The sequence below is a fragment of the Scomber japonicus genome, chromosome 5, assembly GCF_027409825.1.
Source record: "Scomber japonicus isolate fScoJap1 chromosome 5, fScoJap1.pri, whole genome shotgun sequence".
NCBI lineage: Eukaryota > Metazoa > Chordata > Actinopteri > Scombriformes > Scombridae > Scomber > Scomber japonicus.
In genome coordinates, this window is record NC_070582.1 from 31,480,481 (window position 1) to 31,497,936 (window position 17,456).

Sequence of the window (17,456 nt, forward strand, 5' to 3'; positions counted from 1 at the left end):
TACTGTGAAATACAAACTTTCCAGGTGGTTCAATTCCCTTTGATGGTAAGCGCGGAATTATCTCTTCAAACTTCTTGCTAGCGTAACGATAGCAACGCTAATCGGTCGCACTTCCCATGTGGATTCTGATTGGTTGAGGAAGTCGGGTGGTGTTACAACATAATCTGTGACCTGTGCAATTGTGTGACCCGTCATGGCGTTTTGGTGTGTTTTTCATGGTTAGACGTCGCATGTACGGCTGGTTGGGGTATCCCATAGATATAGAAACGTTGTTCTACCTATGAGGATATCAAATAATTTATATTAATGATTTAGATAACTTTGATATACATGAAATTGACCAGCAGCTATATTGTGGTACAGAAGCACAATTAATTAATTGTATTGAAATGGTAGCATGATGTGCTCATGTGAAGTCTACAGCAGATATACAGCACCAGTCAAAAGTTTGGACACACTTTCTCATTGCAGTGAATGGAAAGGTGTGTCCAAACTTTTAACTGGTACTGTATGTTGAGTGAGAAAATGTGCAGTCTGGGTTGGTGGGGGCACTAATGTAAAGATAGAGACTAGATTTGAATGAAAAATCTTAAGCCATAGTTGAGTCATAGTCTTGTATTTTTGTAGGCTATTAATGGAAGGACTGGGGATAGGTTTATTACAATAGCTTTGTGGAAACCATAACAGATAGTTCAGTTGACAAAATGTGTAGTAAAAAGGCCACATTGCACCTTTTACAGACTGTTCTGTTGCACAAGTCACCACCATCAAATTTGCAGTGGATGACTGAGTAACCCCTCTGATAGTTAATACACTTCCAGTGTGTCTGCAAATCAATTTATCAGTCTAACTCAAGGAAGGCAGCTCATATTGTTACACAACACCATGCACACTTCCATTACGAATGTGTTTGTCCTTGAGAAGGGCCGATGGTCATGCTTGATGTATTTACCTTGGATGACGAATTCCAATAGAAGAGGAGGTTTTGACTTAATGGAAAAGTACTGTGGACAGCAGCAATAAGGAGCTATGTGCATGAAATGTGCACAATACGGTGCACTTCAGAGGGTTGTCAGTACAGGTTTCTCAATAGAGCTTACTGTATTGTCACAGGCAGAAATTAACCCATCAAAGGGCCAATAAAAAATGATTGAAAAGGCTCTAGAAATAATTAGACAGCGGCTATACATCATGGGTGTAAACGCATGTGTACGCCAAAACCTCAGACCAAAGTAGTTACTCGGCAGGGTGTCTGATGCTGGAAAAAAGCATAATGAGAATTATCTTCTATGCCCTACCAGTTAAATTTGATTGTAATATGATCCTGTGGTTTGTGTAACTGCACTGTAAGTCTGTTACCCTACAGTTCTTCACAACAATTGAAACAAATTTATGTTATGCAGTGATGACATAAAAATATATTAATTGTCGTGGTGATGGCTGGATGTGGACATGCATCATTACTTGTCTTTGCATTATTATTCATCATACACATATTAATGAGTCCCATTCAAACACGTTCCACTTACACAGGCAATAAATGGACTATGTATGTATGTATGGTTGGGCTCTAAGGCGTCACCACAACGGATGGAGTATGTACAGGATGTATCTTTCCAAAATATGTAATGGCTTTCATGCCACTACAGAAGTGAGGGAAAGTTCTCATCATTGCCAGCAATGTTAAGAAGCCTGACAGATAAATCACCTTTGTCAGTTAATACTTAAACTAATATTCAATGAAGCTTATCACAATACAAGTACTACCATTTATATACAACCTCTCTGGCCTGACATCTGCCATACAAATGGATGATTCATGATCTCAGAATGTTGATAGGAACATGCTGTATATTTGTGAAGTCACAAAAATAGTATTAATGTCAAGTTATTAGCAGCTGAGAGGTCAAATCCAAGACCATATCTTCAAATAAACCTATTAAATCAAAAGGAATCCATGAAATATGGTAGATAAAAAAGAGAAAAGGAATAGCAAGGACATGGACAATCCTTTCTTAGACTATACAGTTCTTTCAGGGAGGAAGATAGAAATCTGCAAATTGGAACTGTGTTTGTACTGCACAATGCCTCTTGATTCTGTTAAATGACCCATCCGGTTTGCTCCTTGACCTTTTTTTTCTATCCTGCTGGGTTGCTGTAATTTAACTTGATAGTGTAGCTCCCACAAAACATTACCATTACAGATAAACCATCAGGTTTAATAGTGTTCAATAGACTGTGGGTGGGAGGCTTTGCTTCCATTCTAGAGAATAGGGTGGACACAGTTAATGAGAATATACCTCCTGCTCTTCCTACTAAGATTTACAGAAATGTCTCAAATAACAGCACAATGACTGAAGTGTTTTGACAGCAGAATAGGTGGGCACAGTTCATTCAAAAAATGATATAAAGTTTGATTTTCATTAAGAATAGACTCTTTTTTTTAACCAAAATGAAATATGCATAACAGATATGAGTTTGTACATACACTGCAGCTGTAGAATTACAACATGAGACGGGTAGAGTGTAAAAAAGAAACATGATGAAAAAATAACTGACAAAACACCTTCTGTGAAGAGTTTTTGTGCTTTTCTATTACAAAGATTATTTAGAGATGCATAATATTTTCACCATATATGTTTCCCTTGCAGACTAAGACATTTTATACAGTTCTGAGTATGAACTGTATAAAATGCAACTGTATAAAACGTGACATGTTTTTACACAAAGGAAATTCTATTGACTGCTGCCAGTAGATAGACTTGGGTGATGGCTGTTATACAATGTGGTGGTCTTTACACCTTTGGTCACAAGAGTCAAATGTGCTGATTTCTCAATGAGTCACTGCAAGAGAGTTTTTATAAGAATGAGTGTGTCACCGGAATATATTTCAAGGGCCTTTGATGTTCCTTCTTGTGGACTGTAATTACCTGAGAGGACTTGAAAGATTACAAGTTTAACTGTAAGATCTGTGACAACGTTGCCACTGCCTCTGCAATTAGTTAAAGATCCCCTCCAGACTTGTATTAATACTTGCTTGTAACAATTTTCTGTGTCTCATATGGTTTTTCCACACATAAAAAAGTAGAATTACCACTTAAAATCTTCTCCTTCTCCCTCATTCCAAAATATAAAAAGTTTATGTGGTGGGCTCAAGATATTTCCTACTTCACTGCAAAGTCCATTCCCAGTGTTTATGGGAGCATTTAATGCATTTCTTAAATCAAGTTTTATAATATGTACATTTTTATGTTAAGGTTTTTTTTAGTGATTTAGTTAGCTATACTATCTATAATTATTAAATCCCCAGTGTAGTAGTTTCAGAGCATTGATGTCATTTTATGCCTTCAATACATATCTCTGTCACAAGCATTTAAGCATTAAGCATTTAAGGGATCAATGCAAAAAATGTATGATTATGTTGATAGTATGACATAAGATGAGATATTCCTTTACTATTCCCATTTCCCACAGTGGGGACATTTACATTATTACAGCAGCAAGTGGACAGTAAAAATAGAAACAATATCAATAGAAAGAATAAAGAACAATAAATAATAAGTAAGTACACAAACAATTGAACAAAGTAACAACTATAGTAAAAAAAAAAAAAACAACTTTATGTACAAGAGTAATATTGGTGTTGAGTGATACTATACTCAGGTTGACATTGCACAGATTCTAAAGTGATAATATAGATATTCTTTATATATAAAATTATCAGCTGACATATCAATATCAGAACTGTTTTTACTCTGCACAGTGAAGCTCAAACATCCAACTGTAGAAACAAGATAAAAATCATAATTTTGAGTGGAGGGTGACTTTAAAAACTATCATTAACCTCCGACCTACTAGCTGTGACAACTGTACTGTCTCTTTAAGATACCCGGAAACAATTCCCTCCTATGTGCTCACTGTTCTCGGTTCATACAGACAGCTGACCTCCCTCCCTCCCAGCGATGATATCCCACCCTGTGATCTGTGCTCTCCGTAACAGTGTGAGGTGTTGGAGACAACGAGCTGTCATTAGAGCAGCTGTGGAGGCCTCTGACTTGTGCGGCTGGCGCTGCTACTCGACTTCTCATCAGCGCGGTGTGACGGGCATGGAGGAGATACTGTCCAGGGTCGTTACACCTTTACCCACATACGAGACCAGAGACAAATTCCCTCCTCCTCCTGAATCCAACAGCGTGGAGTTCATGCACTTCTACAAAACTCTCGACAAAGAAGACAAACTCGGTTTCTTGACGAAACTGTCTCATGATTTCGGGGTGGATCACAAAAGCGCGTCGGAGTTGGCAGGGAAGTTGTTGGACACCCAGCTGAGGGACCTGGCGACCATACTGCAAGCTGAAGACAGGCTGCGGTACAGTCTGACCCCCCGTTATAAACAGCTGCTCAACCATATAAGCAAAGTCGAAGGAGGAGTGAAGTTTTTGGTGGATCTCCGAGCCGACGTGCTTGAAATCATCTCATCTAAAGCTAGCGATAGCCCTCACATCAGGGTAAAATGCGTTTGTTTACATTTTCTACGGGTGCTCGCATGAGTCAAGTAGTGCTGTTCGCGTTTGGGACAACAGCAGAGTTGCCCTAAAATAGTCATTCAGAGACAGCAGGAGCGATTTCAGACCATGTCTTCCCTAAATTTGATCTCAGCACCCCTATAAATAAATACATTATTATTATTTTTTGTTTTTTTCTTAAAAAATATTTTATAGGCCTACAACTTTATATTGTGTGAGCCTGTCTGTTAGAGATGGGACAAACACTTATGCTACAGGTTCAAATGGTTTTATTTGAATAGCTTTAATGTACTTTGTGTAGTTCTGTCATTAATATACAATCTTTCCATCAGGGTTCATTACCTATCTCAGTGTCCTCTCTGTAGAAATCTGTTTATTCACATATTGTCATATTGTCATTATGAGCTGAGCCCCTCTAAAGGTCTGATCCTACAATCGCCCCTGAGAGACAGTATAATATTATTTCAATAACATAAGTAGGCTGTTACTGCTACCACAACTAACCTCCACACAGAGGCATTAACTACCCCCTAGCTTTGCCCCCATCACATGGCTCACATTTCATCACAGCTTGAGTAATGAACTTTACCCCAGTTTCCCCTTTCTCCCCCTCTGAGTTACTAAAGTGCATCTCTATTTATTTCCTCATTGTTTATGACATTTTTTCCAATAAGTAAGTCCGAGCTTGACATTATTAAGTTCAAGTTGAGAGCTTACTTACAGTACTGAGAGTGCCATTCACTATTGCTGGTAATGTTCTGTATATGAAGAGGCAAGCAGCCAACAAAGTGAGAGAGTAAAATAGAAATCAGGCAGGCAATGAATATTTTGAAAGAGAAAAAACATTAGAAAGAAAAGCTGGTGGTAAAAAAAAACACATTTTCTTTCATACAGACATGACTCCCATGCTCTTTGTCCCTTTTTTCATGGCACCTTTTGGCAACTTATTTTTCAGAAAACTAATCTTGTTCAGTAATTCACATCCAGTCAGCTTTATTTACAACTTTCAATAGAGTTCAGCTCTGGAGTGAATCACTCTCCATGTAGACTGTGAGATAAGAGTGGAATATTTGTCATGTTAATCCATGCACACTGTAATACAAACTGAACACTGTGGCCTTCTCATTTAATTTAGACTCACTGCGCCCCTCTCGACAAAGTTTCAAAGGCCTAGTGGCTTTTTACTAATGTATAAAAAGTATGAAAATGTAACATAGATTTATTTTGATATTAATACATGCTTACCCAGTCAGAGCAAAGATCAAGTCATTTGACAGGCTTACTCTATTTAATAACATGCCAAAGAGAGCAGTTTATAATTAGGGTGCACTAAAGGTTGCGCATTCGAGTACTTTGTTGGAGCCTAAACTAAAGCAGTGTGCAGATGAATGTTCCACTAGTCCCTTTTTTAACTATAGCTTAAGCACTTATAACTGTTTGTAACTTGTTATGCAGAATTAGAGCTCATCAGTGAGGGCAAGCAATGTCCACACTTAGTTGTCCATATATACATAGTATATACCACACCATATACCATACTTTCATATGCATTAAGATTTATCAAGTATTTATCAAGAGTTGCACAGCTGTTTACACATGTGTTTTGTCTACACTGCTCATACTGTAGATACAAGACAGTGTATTTGAAAGTGATTCTTTATGTTTCTTTAAACCATAACAGATCTCATAAGTGACAATTATCTGAAGCACAATATTACTGGGGGCTGCAACTAACAACTACTTTAATTATCAATGAATCAGTCAAATATTTTCTTGATGAATCGATTAGTTGTTTATGTCTGAAAATTGTGAAAAATATCAGTCATTATGTTTCCTAAAGCCTTGTTTTGTAATATCAACAGTCCACAAGCCATACATCCAGGTTACTGTCATAAAGGACTAAATAAACTAGAAAATATTCAAATTTAAGGAGCAGGAACCAAATCATTGTGGCGTATTTTCTTAAAAATGACTCAAGATGATGAATTGATTCATTTTCTTTCAGTTGTCTAATTGACTTATCATTCCAGCTGTAAATATGATGCTAATTCAACTGTCAATAACAATATGTATACAATCCATGGCCATTTGATCTTTGAATAGGCTAAATAAGAGCATTGCAGGTTTGCAATCAATCTGGCTCATGTTCTTTATATTGTCTGAATCTCTAAGTGAGATTCATAATGATTTGGTATGATACTACATTTATAAATCCACCAGAGGCTTTATTTAAGCTTGTGTTATGGTGAATGGCTGTTTGTGTGTCAAAGGCCACCAGCAGACGTTTATGAGCCTAAAGCCCCTGTTGTGTTTAGATGATGAGGTAATCCAAACCAAGTACAAGCATCAGAACTTGACATCAGGAATGATGCTTTAGTTTTGTGATAGACACTAAAAAAAACACCTCATCTGTGATATAATGGTCTAATCTAAACCAAATATATAGTTGCCATGTTATGTCCACTTTTCCCACATAAACTAGATGAAATGCAAAGTGCAGATTTGTAAAGTTGTCACTCTGAAGTGTGTGTGTGTGTGTGTGTGTGTGTGTGCCATCAAAAGCTAAAACTATCCTACTTGAGAGCATAAGGACCCACTTAGAGAAAGCTTACTTTTAATGACACAGTATGTGCTTTCTTTGGACACTGATTGATGATGCAGTGAGAAAGCTTTTCAGTCGTCTTTATGATCAGTTCTTTTTATGTCCCTGTAGCCTCACCAGTCCTGCTCAATATCTTTTTTATTCCTGCTGAGAGGTGCTGTAGATGCATTTAATCTCAATAACCCAGACCCCACTGGGACCCTTTTGTAGCTTAAAAGGTCTAAGCTGCCTACAGAGTCCACACTTGTACTCAGGGCTGACCGCCTTGAATTTGGTGGTACGCAGCAATCTCTGTGTGTTGTTATTGCTGCAATTGACTGAGCTGAAAAATGAGAAAAGGTCATAGTAAATATGAAGCTTTTAGTCTCTGTATTGATAGTATGTTCATACCAGGGGAGAGAAAAGTGGCAATCAAATAATAATAATGATTATTTAAAAAAAGATTAATAGTAGAAGGAAAAAATTAAATTTCTAAAATTGTTATGAAAGTTTGGAATTTGCAAAGTTGCTGTTACTGCGTTTCTTGCAAGAGTAACTCTTTCAATTTGACGCTAGATTAATTTCTTTTTGTGGAGTAATTGATTCTTCATGTTCCTCCTCACTCCTTCCACCTCCAGGCCTTTTTTTTTAGTCTTTCCCACCTGCTCTAATGAAAGACATAAAGACAAGTTTGAGACGTCATTTTCCTCCTTACTTGGGGATTACATAAAGTATCAGTGAGACTATTCAAACCCCTCCTACCTCCTCTCTCTCCCCCCAATAGACAGTGCCAGGCTGACATCTGGCATACAGCCTACTGGAGTAAAAGTACTGGCACACTCTGACCTATAAACACTTTGGCAGTCAGTGGTCATTTGGCCTCAGTTAGACAGACTGCCCCCCCCTTCCATGTCCTGCAGTCGTCATAGCTCTATATAATCACAATATAACTGCAGCTCAAGGGAGAGAGGGTCCTTGTGGTAGAGGCTGTATAAGCTCAAAGCATCAGCACCTCAATGCTTTGATACAGCTCCAGTGTCAAAAAGTGTTGCTTCATTTTCTTTCTAATGGAGTGCAGGATTTTCTTCTATCCCCCCCACATCTTCCCCTTCTTTTTCCACCGTCTTTTCTCCTTACCCGAGGCTTCGAGTGTTATAACCCTTCCATTTCAAAAGACTTCATCTTCCGCTGGGTCAATGGAGTACACATTTCAGTTTGGCTTTCCTATTGTGTGGGTGAGAATTGGCTACCTAAGGCAGTGGCCGCGTTCTCGCCGGTTGTTGATGTGCTGAGTTCTCCACAGAAATACCGGGGCTCGGATTATCAGCCATCATAGATTTAGCTCCGGGTGGTTTGTGCAGTTTGAGGAGCCCAAATGCACATAAACACAAACACACATATGTCAGAAATTGGGAAGTAAAGATGGAAGTTGTGCTGAACTTTCCTTTTTTTTATTTTTTTATTTTTTTATTTGAAGGTTACTTTTGATTTATTCCTCACTCAACTGATTTTTCCAGCGTGAAACCTCCTCAGCCATAGAGTTGAATAATGCAGAGTCGGCTGCATGTATGTGGGGAAGAATTTAAAATTTTGTGTGTATTGGATTCTGATAGTTGCTCATACAGAATTTTAGCCAGTGGCCTTTATACCGCGCTTGTATTTGAGCTTGTTTGTATTAGCTATTATTATGACTGACAAGACGGCATTAAAGTAAACCCGCAGTGAAGTCATCCTATGGAACCAGCCAATATAAGGCTGTATTTGTGTGTGTGTGTGTGTGTGTGTGTGTGTTTGTGTGCCTGCGCCGTGTGTGTTCTGTTTGTGTGTTTGCGAGAGATTTGCTTTAAATGAAGTCTGACCTTTGCAGGAGGACAGGCCTGCTTTGAAATGGCAAGTTGTTTATTGAAGTGCCTCCTCTACACCCATCGCGAGCTCAGACAAATCATTACTCATAATATGAAAACATTCAAACGGCATACAGACACCCATGGGGACTATACACCTATGATATGGGGCAGGTGAGGAATTGTTCATCGTCTACAGAAAAACTTAAGCAAGTCTGCTGTCAGTCAATATGACAGATTTAGAGAATTCTTTCAGTAAAAGAGGTCATGAGGTTGTGAAGAATGTGTTTTTCCACTTATTTTATTGGCCAAATAAAAGCAGCAATTTCAAGAGTATATTTTTATGGTGTTTTCTTCTTTAGAAGATATTTTTTTTAAAAGATTCCTCCATAGCAACAGTGAATTGACATTGCTCCGTGAACTTGTGTAGTGAATACCTTGACATTCTTTCTCCCATTCATCATCCGAATGTGTTTATCTGCATATCAGCAGGGTCTTCTTCTTTTCATATACAATACATACTTCAACTCCTGAACTGTTTTCTAATAGTGGAGTGGATCTCCACAAAGAAAACAAAAGTGGTGATTTTTCTTGATTATCAGGTGGATGTGAATGTTAATTTGTACTGTAACTCTTACCATTTTCTCTCCCAGGACCTGAACGGCACACTGAAGAGCTTGCTGTCTGAGTGGTTCTCTGTTGGTCTTCTCCGCCTGGAGCGAATCACCTGGCAGTCCCCCTGTGAGATCCTGCAGAAGATCAGCCAGTAAGAGCCTCTTCCTCTTTCTACGTTATCATCATCTCTCTTCCGAGTATGAAAACTGAAATGCTAACTAAAAAGTCTTCTTGCCAGGTATGAAGCTGTCCACCCTGTGAGGAACTGGACTGATCTGAAGCGTAGGGTGGGACCGTACCGTCGTTGCTATGCCTTCACTCATGCTGCCATGCCAGGAGAGCCCCTGGTAGTGCTACACGTGGCCCTCACTGAAGACATCGCCGATAACATTCAGGTAAGCCTGCTGTAACGTTTCGTCTCACTTTAACGCACCTTGGAGGATAGTTAAACATCTGGGATTTATTGTTCTACTCCTCCTCTCGGGTGACAAATGAGCTACTGCCCTGTTAAAAACAGTTCATGAGACCTTGAGAAACTGCATATTCTTCTGGGAGCAACCTCCACAGTGCTGACTTCCTTTGCTTTACAGTGAGGAAGAGCTGGTTTTTAGAATATTTCATGGTTGGAAATTGTGTAATGATTTGCACAGTAGCCCTCCGATAGTTCTAATGCTCATTTATATTGATACCCCTGCCTTGACTGGAGCTATCCAGCTAAGGACACTAGGCTTTTATCCAGATGGGTGATACAGAATCTGTCGTCGTCACTCAAGAAACATTCGTTTTTTTCTCTTAGAGTATCGTCCGTGAGATCGCCACCCCTTCACCATCCTCCGAGGAGGATGTGAATAAAGTCAACTCAGCCATCTTCTATTCCATCTCCTCCACCCAGGCTGGCCTTCAAGGTGTGGAGCTGGGCAACTACCTTATCAAGAAGGTGGTGCGAGAACTGCAGGTGGGTACAGGAGGGATGCAGAGTGTAGCGTAAAGTGTAGCCTTTGGTAACTGGGAATAAATGTGGCAGCCTAGAAACAAACTGATCAAAGTTAAAGACGGTTTCCTTTTATTTTAGTTCTTGAATATTCATCGCAGGAGATGGAGAAATCATCAGGTTCAATGCAAAATACTAACTGACTACCTAAATTCACCTCCTGAAACTGTCCTCAGACTACAGCTACCTGAAAACCACACATATTATTATAACAATAACATAGGAGCGTTTCTCCTTATTTTAGCATCATTGTGTAGGCGAGCAGCAGTGTAGCCCAATTGCTAATTAATTTGGAAAAAGAAGCTAGAAAATGAAATGTAATTTCTTTCCTTTTGATTACATTTGCAACTTATTAAGCGCTACAGTAGTGTTAATTGTGGTTTAATGTTATGTCCTTATGTATCTTGCTGAAATATTTAAACTTTATAGTAGATACAGAACAGAAAAAGTGAACTGATGCAGTAAAGTAGAAGCAGAAACATATCTTTACTTGTATTAATGTAGAATTTACTGTATGACAAAGTCAAACTCTAGATTTCATTATCTCATATTTATAGTAATACAGCATAAAAGTCATGCTTACCCTACGTCATTTAAAATACTTTTACATAAATTGCATATTGTTTTTCTATTTATATAATAATTTAGGAAATCATCATTGTATCTGAACATGTAACAATGATTAAAATCCAGTCATTCAGTCATCATATACAATGATGTGACACAGTTTTTCTGTGATACTACACTATATTTGTTATACTATGTGAGATTTAATTGCCAAAATTAGGAGTTCAGCATTTTGAGTTTTGCAAATTTCAATAAATACTGATATAAAAGATTTATTTGAATCTATTCTATTAGATTTCCCATAAAATAGAATAATAACTTGGCAGACAAGAGGCAAGGTTATGTAAACATCAGTTATCTAAGCATAGGAAAATAACAGTTTATCACGACAGCGTACATGACACACACACACACACACACACACACACACACACACACACACACACACACACACACACACACACACACACACACACTCTCACAGCTGCTAGCTCCAGCAGAGCTTCTCAGCTCCTCCTCTGTGGTGTAGTATCAAGAAGTGAACAAAATATTTCACTCTGTATGACTCTGTATGACTCGCATGCTAAGTTCCATCAAAAAGCTACGGTAGCCCTCAGGTGCAGCCCAGCTGGCAAAGCGGTGCTCACACTAGAAATATAGCTGTGACAGGCAAGATTTTTGATTGATTTTATTGCTTTTCAAAAGTTTTTCTTTTAGTCCCAGCGCAGACGCATTCATCTCCCACTTGTTTTAGCACTTCCTTATACACACATTAATGCATACACACATAAACAGAGCAGTAGTCACTAAACAGGCAGTAATGAAATCTCATCCATCCCCCTTAATAAGCGCAGAAGAGCCCTTCATGTCGGCCCACTCCAGCTAGCACTTGTTAAATGATTGGAACACTGAAAGGAACATCAAAAGCCACTCTACCCAACAGCTGGGAAATTGCTCTTTATAGTGTATCTTCATAAAATCAGAGCTTTAAGCTACTTCCACTGTAGTTATTCATACAACAGGATTGCCGCAAACTTTTTACTTAATGGTAACAAAGAGTTTAGTGAGCTCAGCAAGTATTGAGCCTCATGCATGAAGGTTTTCTTATTTTTCTCTTATATTTGTTCTTGGAATGAGGAAAATAAGAAAATCCCATATTGGGAAACTTGTCATATATTCCTTGTTTCAGCCATATGATTGTCACCTGTTTATGAGGAGGTGTTTTCATTAGCATAATCCACACCCCTAAAAGCTCCATGTTGCACTCAGCATAGGCGAGTTTCATTCACTAAAAAGTTCCCAAATATTAAAAACAGAACACAGCTTCATGTCCTGCTTTTACAAATCAGAAGACAACAAATTCAGGAGTGACAGTAGGAGACCTGAAACAATTAGAACATAAAAAACAACCAACATGTCTTCAGAACAGCTCTAAAATAAAGGAATCTGCAATTAAATACATTCAAATATTTGATTTCAAGGTATTTTAACCACACCAAATTCCCTGAAAGGCTGAGATAGCAGCTTTTAGCATCAAGCAACAAGTTTCCATCCAAATGTAGCACAAATGTTAACCAGAAATTCCAGAAAGCATCAAAAGAAAATGTTGATTAATTACAATTTTACATCTATTACTTTAAACATTAAGGAGTTGAGGCACCTCAAGATAAACAGCTGGTAGATTCTCCAATTCAGTGCCAGAAAACTATTGCAGAAGACAACGAGATGTGGTAATTAAGAGCTGGTCAAACCTCAAACGATGGAAAACCACATGGAAAATGTGACAATGAATAAATAAAAAAATCTAATTGGACTTAGCTGAGGAACATTGCAGTACTATTTTCTGTCTCTCCAGTGGAGCAGAAGCTTTGAATGACGTTGAAGTTCATGTTTTTATTGATACTCCAACTTTTTATTCCTACACTAAAGATGAAAACCACTGATGGTTAATGCAGTTCCTGACTTTTCAATTGTTACAGCGCTCTTCCTTTAGCTGTATAAGGAGTCGACGACTCTTTGTGGTTGGCAGTACAGTTAAGTGCAACTACGGCCTCAAGAGCAGATTACCAAACTTTACATACCAATAATTCATATTCTTCATTCACTTTTCATCAAATACTGTAGTCACACTGCATTTTGGCTTTGTAGAGCGGTGTAAAGTGCCTTCTGTGTGACATTTCCTCCTTTTTCTGGACACTTTTATCCAAAGCACTCCACAACTTCATACATTTCTTATGACTCTAGTAGGCATCGGAACCCCTGACCCTGACAATGTAAGTGCCAGGCTTTACCCTTGGGGGCGACACAAAACCACAACACATGCTTGTATTCTGAAGAGGCCCCGGCTTTCTGACAGAGGTGAAGAGAGGAGCAGTGTAGTTACAGAGGGACAGATGACAGAATGGAAAAGAAAAAGGCCACAGTCATGATTTAAGGCGAAGCTTGTCTTTGTCGATCAGAACCTGGCACACCTCTGCAGCACATCTTTTCTTTTCCTGTTTCTTTTTTACCTTCCCTACCGCGCTTATCCATTTTTCCACCACCCTCTGCCTTTGTCATCACTGCCCACTCTCGACCTATAGTCGTAAAAAAAAAAAAGAGGAGGTTGGGATGAAGAAGGTGAGATGGTACAGTAAAGTGAGAACAAACACAAGGGGCGAGACCCAGCAAGACATAGAAAGCGTGAAGGACTGATTTTGAAGTGAAGGGAAGGTTAAAAAAGAAAAAAAAATCAGGGAGGAAGAAAGGAAAACAATGTGGCAGAGAGGTAGACAGACAGCAGTGTGTCCCTCCAGGGGTTGTCTGACACTTCTACTTTCATCTGCAGCCTTTCACTCCTTTCAGTTATCAACCCAGATGCTGGAACGCAAAGATGGGCGGAGAAGGCGAGGGGGTATTTTGGGCTAAAGGACAGCGTGTGCTGGGCTGGAAGTAAACTTATGAGATGGGTCAGTGGCTTGGGGGTGTGTGTGTGTGTGTGGTCTAGACGAGACAGATACTCGGGGGGTGGGGGGGTGGGAGAGAGAGAGAGAGAGAGAGAGAGAGAGAGAGAGAGAGAGAGAGAGAGAGAGAGAGAGAGAGAGAGAGAGAGAGAGAGAGAGAGAGAGAGAGAGAGAGAGAGAGAGAGAGAGAGAGAGAGAGGAGAGAGAGAGAGAGAGAGAGAGAGAGAGAGAGAGAGAGAGAGAGAGAGAGGAGAGAGAGAGAGAGAGAGAGAGAGAGAGAGCACATCCATCTTCATCAGCAGGGCAGGATCGTGAAGCAATGGAGTTGATATATAATGCCGTCTATGTCTGTGGAGTGTGTGCCTGAGTACACACAAGAAAATTCAGTTTTGTGTTTTGATATTGAGGTTGAGTGTTCATCTCCCTTATTTTCACTGTCACAAATGGAGCCCTTTGCTTTCTAGTGGGGCACAAATATCTGCTTCCTTTCATCTGTTTTCCTCATACCCATACCTTGTTTTCTCATACCAACCCCTTCCCTAGTTTTTTTTGTTTTGTTTTTTGTTTTCATCTTCTCTTCCACCTGGTTAAGGCAGGCAATTCTGTGCTGAACCATCTCTCCATGCATGCAGATGATTCTCTATCTTTTTATAGCGTTTCCCCTGAGTTGAGTTGAACATATAAAAAAATGTGTTTTTCTTTACCTTCCATCTCTGCAGAGCGAGTTTCCTCACATGGCCCAGTTCTCCAGCTTGTCACCCATTCCAGGCTTCTCCTCCTGGCTCCAAGGTCTCCTCAGCCAGTACAGGAAGGAGGGCCGTGGCTCCGACCTTCTCTCAGAGCAGGAATGGAGGGAGGTGGAGCAGGCCACCGACTCAGAGCCGGGGACACCAGCCGTAGACGCCCTCCGCAAGCTAATCAGCACCAGTGACTGGACGCGCTCCGAGCGTCTGTCCAGCGTCCTGGAACCCGTCTTGATGCGGCTCTGCGCCTGGTACCTCTACGGGGAAAAGAGGCGAGGCTACGCTCTCAACCCGGTGGCCAACTTCCACCTGCAGAACGGCGCCACCATGTGGCGGCTGAACTGGAACGCTGACACTAGCCCCAGGGGTGTGGCGAACTCCTGTGGCATCATGGTGAACTATCGCTACTTCCTGAATGAGACGTCTACAAACAGCGCGCTTTACCTGCAGAATAAGGTTATCACGGCAACAGAGCAAGTGCTGGGGTTCGTGTCCCAATTTCAGAAGAACAGCAAACTTTGAGAAACAAATGAGGATACACTCATAAATACACCTTTTGATCCACTGGTCTGAAAGTTTGATTGCACTTAAATAATATAATGACTGGGGAACTTTTGTTTTGTTGATTTGTCGTAAATATTCGACGTGCCATCTAATTTAAAAGAAGAAAAAAAGTGACAGCTTTGCAAGCACCACTGAATGGACTGATCTTGTTTTTGAATTCATCCCTTCTGCTGTATGTAGTGCATAGTTAGGGTTTTTTTTGCCTCATTGGGTTTCTGGCTGAGGCTGTTTGATATTGTATAAGTGCTTCACAGACGGAGAGACTGTGGCTAATGAAGCACAAGGCATCTATCAATGCCTTACCATGTTCCTGGATAACAGTGTGTGTAATGGTGGAGCAGGAGCTACGAGGGAGTGCAGCTACTGGAATAAATGATGTTTAGATTCTTTCATTTGGCTGAATTTTCTCACTGCAAAGATGTCGGGGGAATATTGGATGTTGCCTTTTTTTTTCTTCTTGGGTCAGGTTTATCACACCTGCTGTTGTTACACCGCCTATTCCCACTAAAGCTCAATACACAAAGGCATGAAATCACAGACTGGAAATATTATTTCATATTAAATAACTCTAAACAAAACATTTTTTGCCATGTTTCATGATTACATTTTGCAGTTGACTGTGCTAACTCAGACCCAGTTGACTGGACCCTTCTGGTACTTTCATTCAGGTGATTTTAAGATAATTTTGCCCACACACACACACACACACACACACACACACACACACACACACACACACACACCACTAACCTCTCCAGAGAGCCATCGTTGATGTTCTAACTGCTCTGTACAGGTGCCAAGCAGGGCTCATATCAGCCCACACCCCATTGTTGTGAAATAATATATCACAGCAAGTTGACTGTGAAATTACATTTTATCTCTCCAAGGAGCCAAACTTTCTTTTCATTTTTGTCACACTCCCTGTCTTTCTCTCTCTGTGTGCCCCCCCTCCCGCTTTTCTCTCCCTGTGCCGCTCTGTGTCCTAGAAACTAATGGAGTGAGAAATAAAGTTAAAGTAAATGGCTAGATTGATGGTGTTCAGTTGTGAAGAAAAGGGGGGGAGGAGAATAAAGAAGCATAAAAAAGGACAGTTGTTTAAAGGATGCCCTTGAGAGACGGTGTGAGCGTCTCTGGAGATATTGGCAACAATAAGAGACACATACGTCTCCATGCACAGATGTGCGTGGTGACACGGGGAAAAAGAGCGACACTGTCATGCCGTCACACTATGGAGAAGGATGCATACTGTGGTATGGGTTGCCATGGAAACAGCAATGACATATTCCTCACCTGCTGCTGGCAGATAGGGCTTGTTCTGAGTAAGCTGCAACCTCTGGGACTGAAAAAATGAAGCCAACATCTGCAGCTCCTTGAATGACCACATGAGGCTCACTCCTAAAGCAAGTTAATCCTTATAGACCCCCAATAAATGCCCAACTTTACAGCAGAAATAAACGTTATGGAAGTTGACTTTTAAAAGAACTCACCCATTTAAATCTCATTGTGGCTTAAAGTTTTATAATTAAGGGCATTACCACTTTGAGTGACAGGTGGGTTCTTTTGCAGGCAAGTCGCCCCAATATTGTTGATAAGGTAAGGTTAGGTTAAGTAGCCATTTTCCAGTGAGCATGTATGTTTTCATCTGGGTCATTTCTTTACAGCGGGAAGGGACTTTTTTAGCTTCATGCACCAGTAACTTTCATAGGAATGAACAGGGCCGTGTCTATCCAGCTCTCTTTATATGTCCATGATTAAAAGTCCAGTAGCTTTCAATTATTAATTCTTTTAAAAAAGCATATTATTCCATACAGTGAAAAAAAAGACTTTTTAAAAGTAGTCTGTCAGGTATTTCCCATAGGACTAAGAGGATGAATTGCTTACATGGTGAGCAGTTACAGCTCTGAAATCTGATTTATGGACACATTGGTCCCCTCAAAATGAATTGATACAAACCTCCTCAATGGAGCTTTTCAGAGGAAGAGTCAGTCTGTGCTGCACACCTATCTCATGGGAAGGCTTTGAAGTGTTTCAAAGTGGTGACAGTACAGTGGTAATCAGGTCCACGTTTTATGTGTTAAATGGA

General features: G+C 39.9%; 1 protein-coding gene across 1 annotated transcript; it reads left to right on the plus strand.

Moving 5' to 3' along the window:
• The first annotated feature begins 3,951 nt into the window (after positions 1-3,951).
• mlycd (malonyl-CoA decarboxylase) lies at positions 3,952-15,945 on the plus strand. Its single transcript, XM_053319026.1, has 5 exons — positions 3,952-4,508; positions 9,605-9,717; positions 9,805-9,961; positions 10,363-10,521; positions 14,786-15,945. The coding sequence occupies exons 1-5, from the start codon at positions 3,963-3,965 to the stop codon at positions 15,329-15,331; spliced, it is 1,521 nt and encodes a 506-aa protein (XP_053175001.1). The 5' UTR covers positions 3,952-3,962; the 3' UTR covers positions 15,332-15,945.
• Positions 15,946-17,456: the final 1,511 nt, after the last annotated feature.

Excerpts from the sequence above, each read along its gene's own strand:
- mlycd (XM_053319026.1), top strand. The coding sequence starts at position 3,963 with ATGATATCCCACCCTGTGATCTGTGCTCTCCGTAACAGTGTGAGGTGT. Across the intron at positions 4,509-9,604 it reads GCGATAGCCCTCACATCAGG|GACCTGAACGGCACACTGAA; the intron begins GTAAAATGCGTT and ends TTTCTCTCCCAG. Across the intron at positions 9,718-9,804 it reads ATCCTGCAGAAGATCAGCCA|GTATGAAGCTGTCCACCCTG; the intron begins GTAAGAGCCTCT and ends TCTTCTTGCCAG.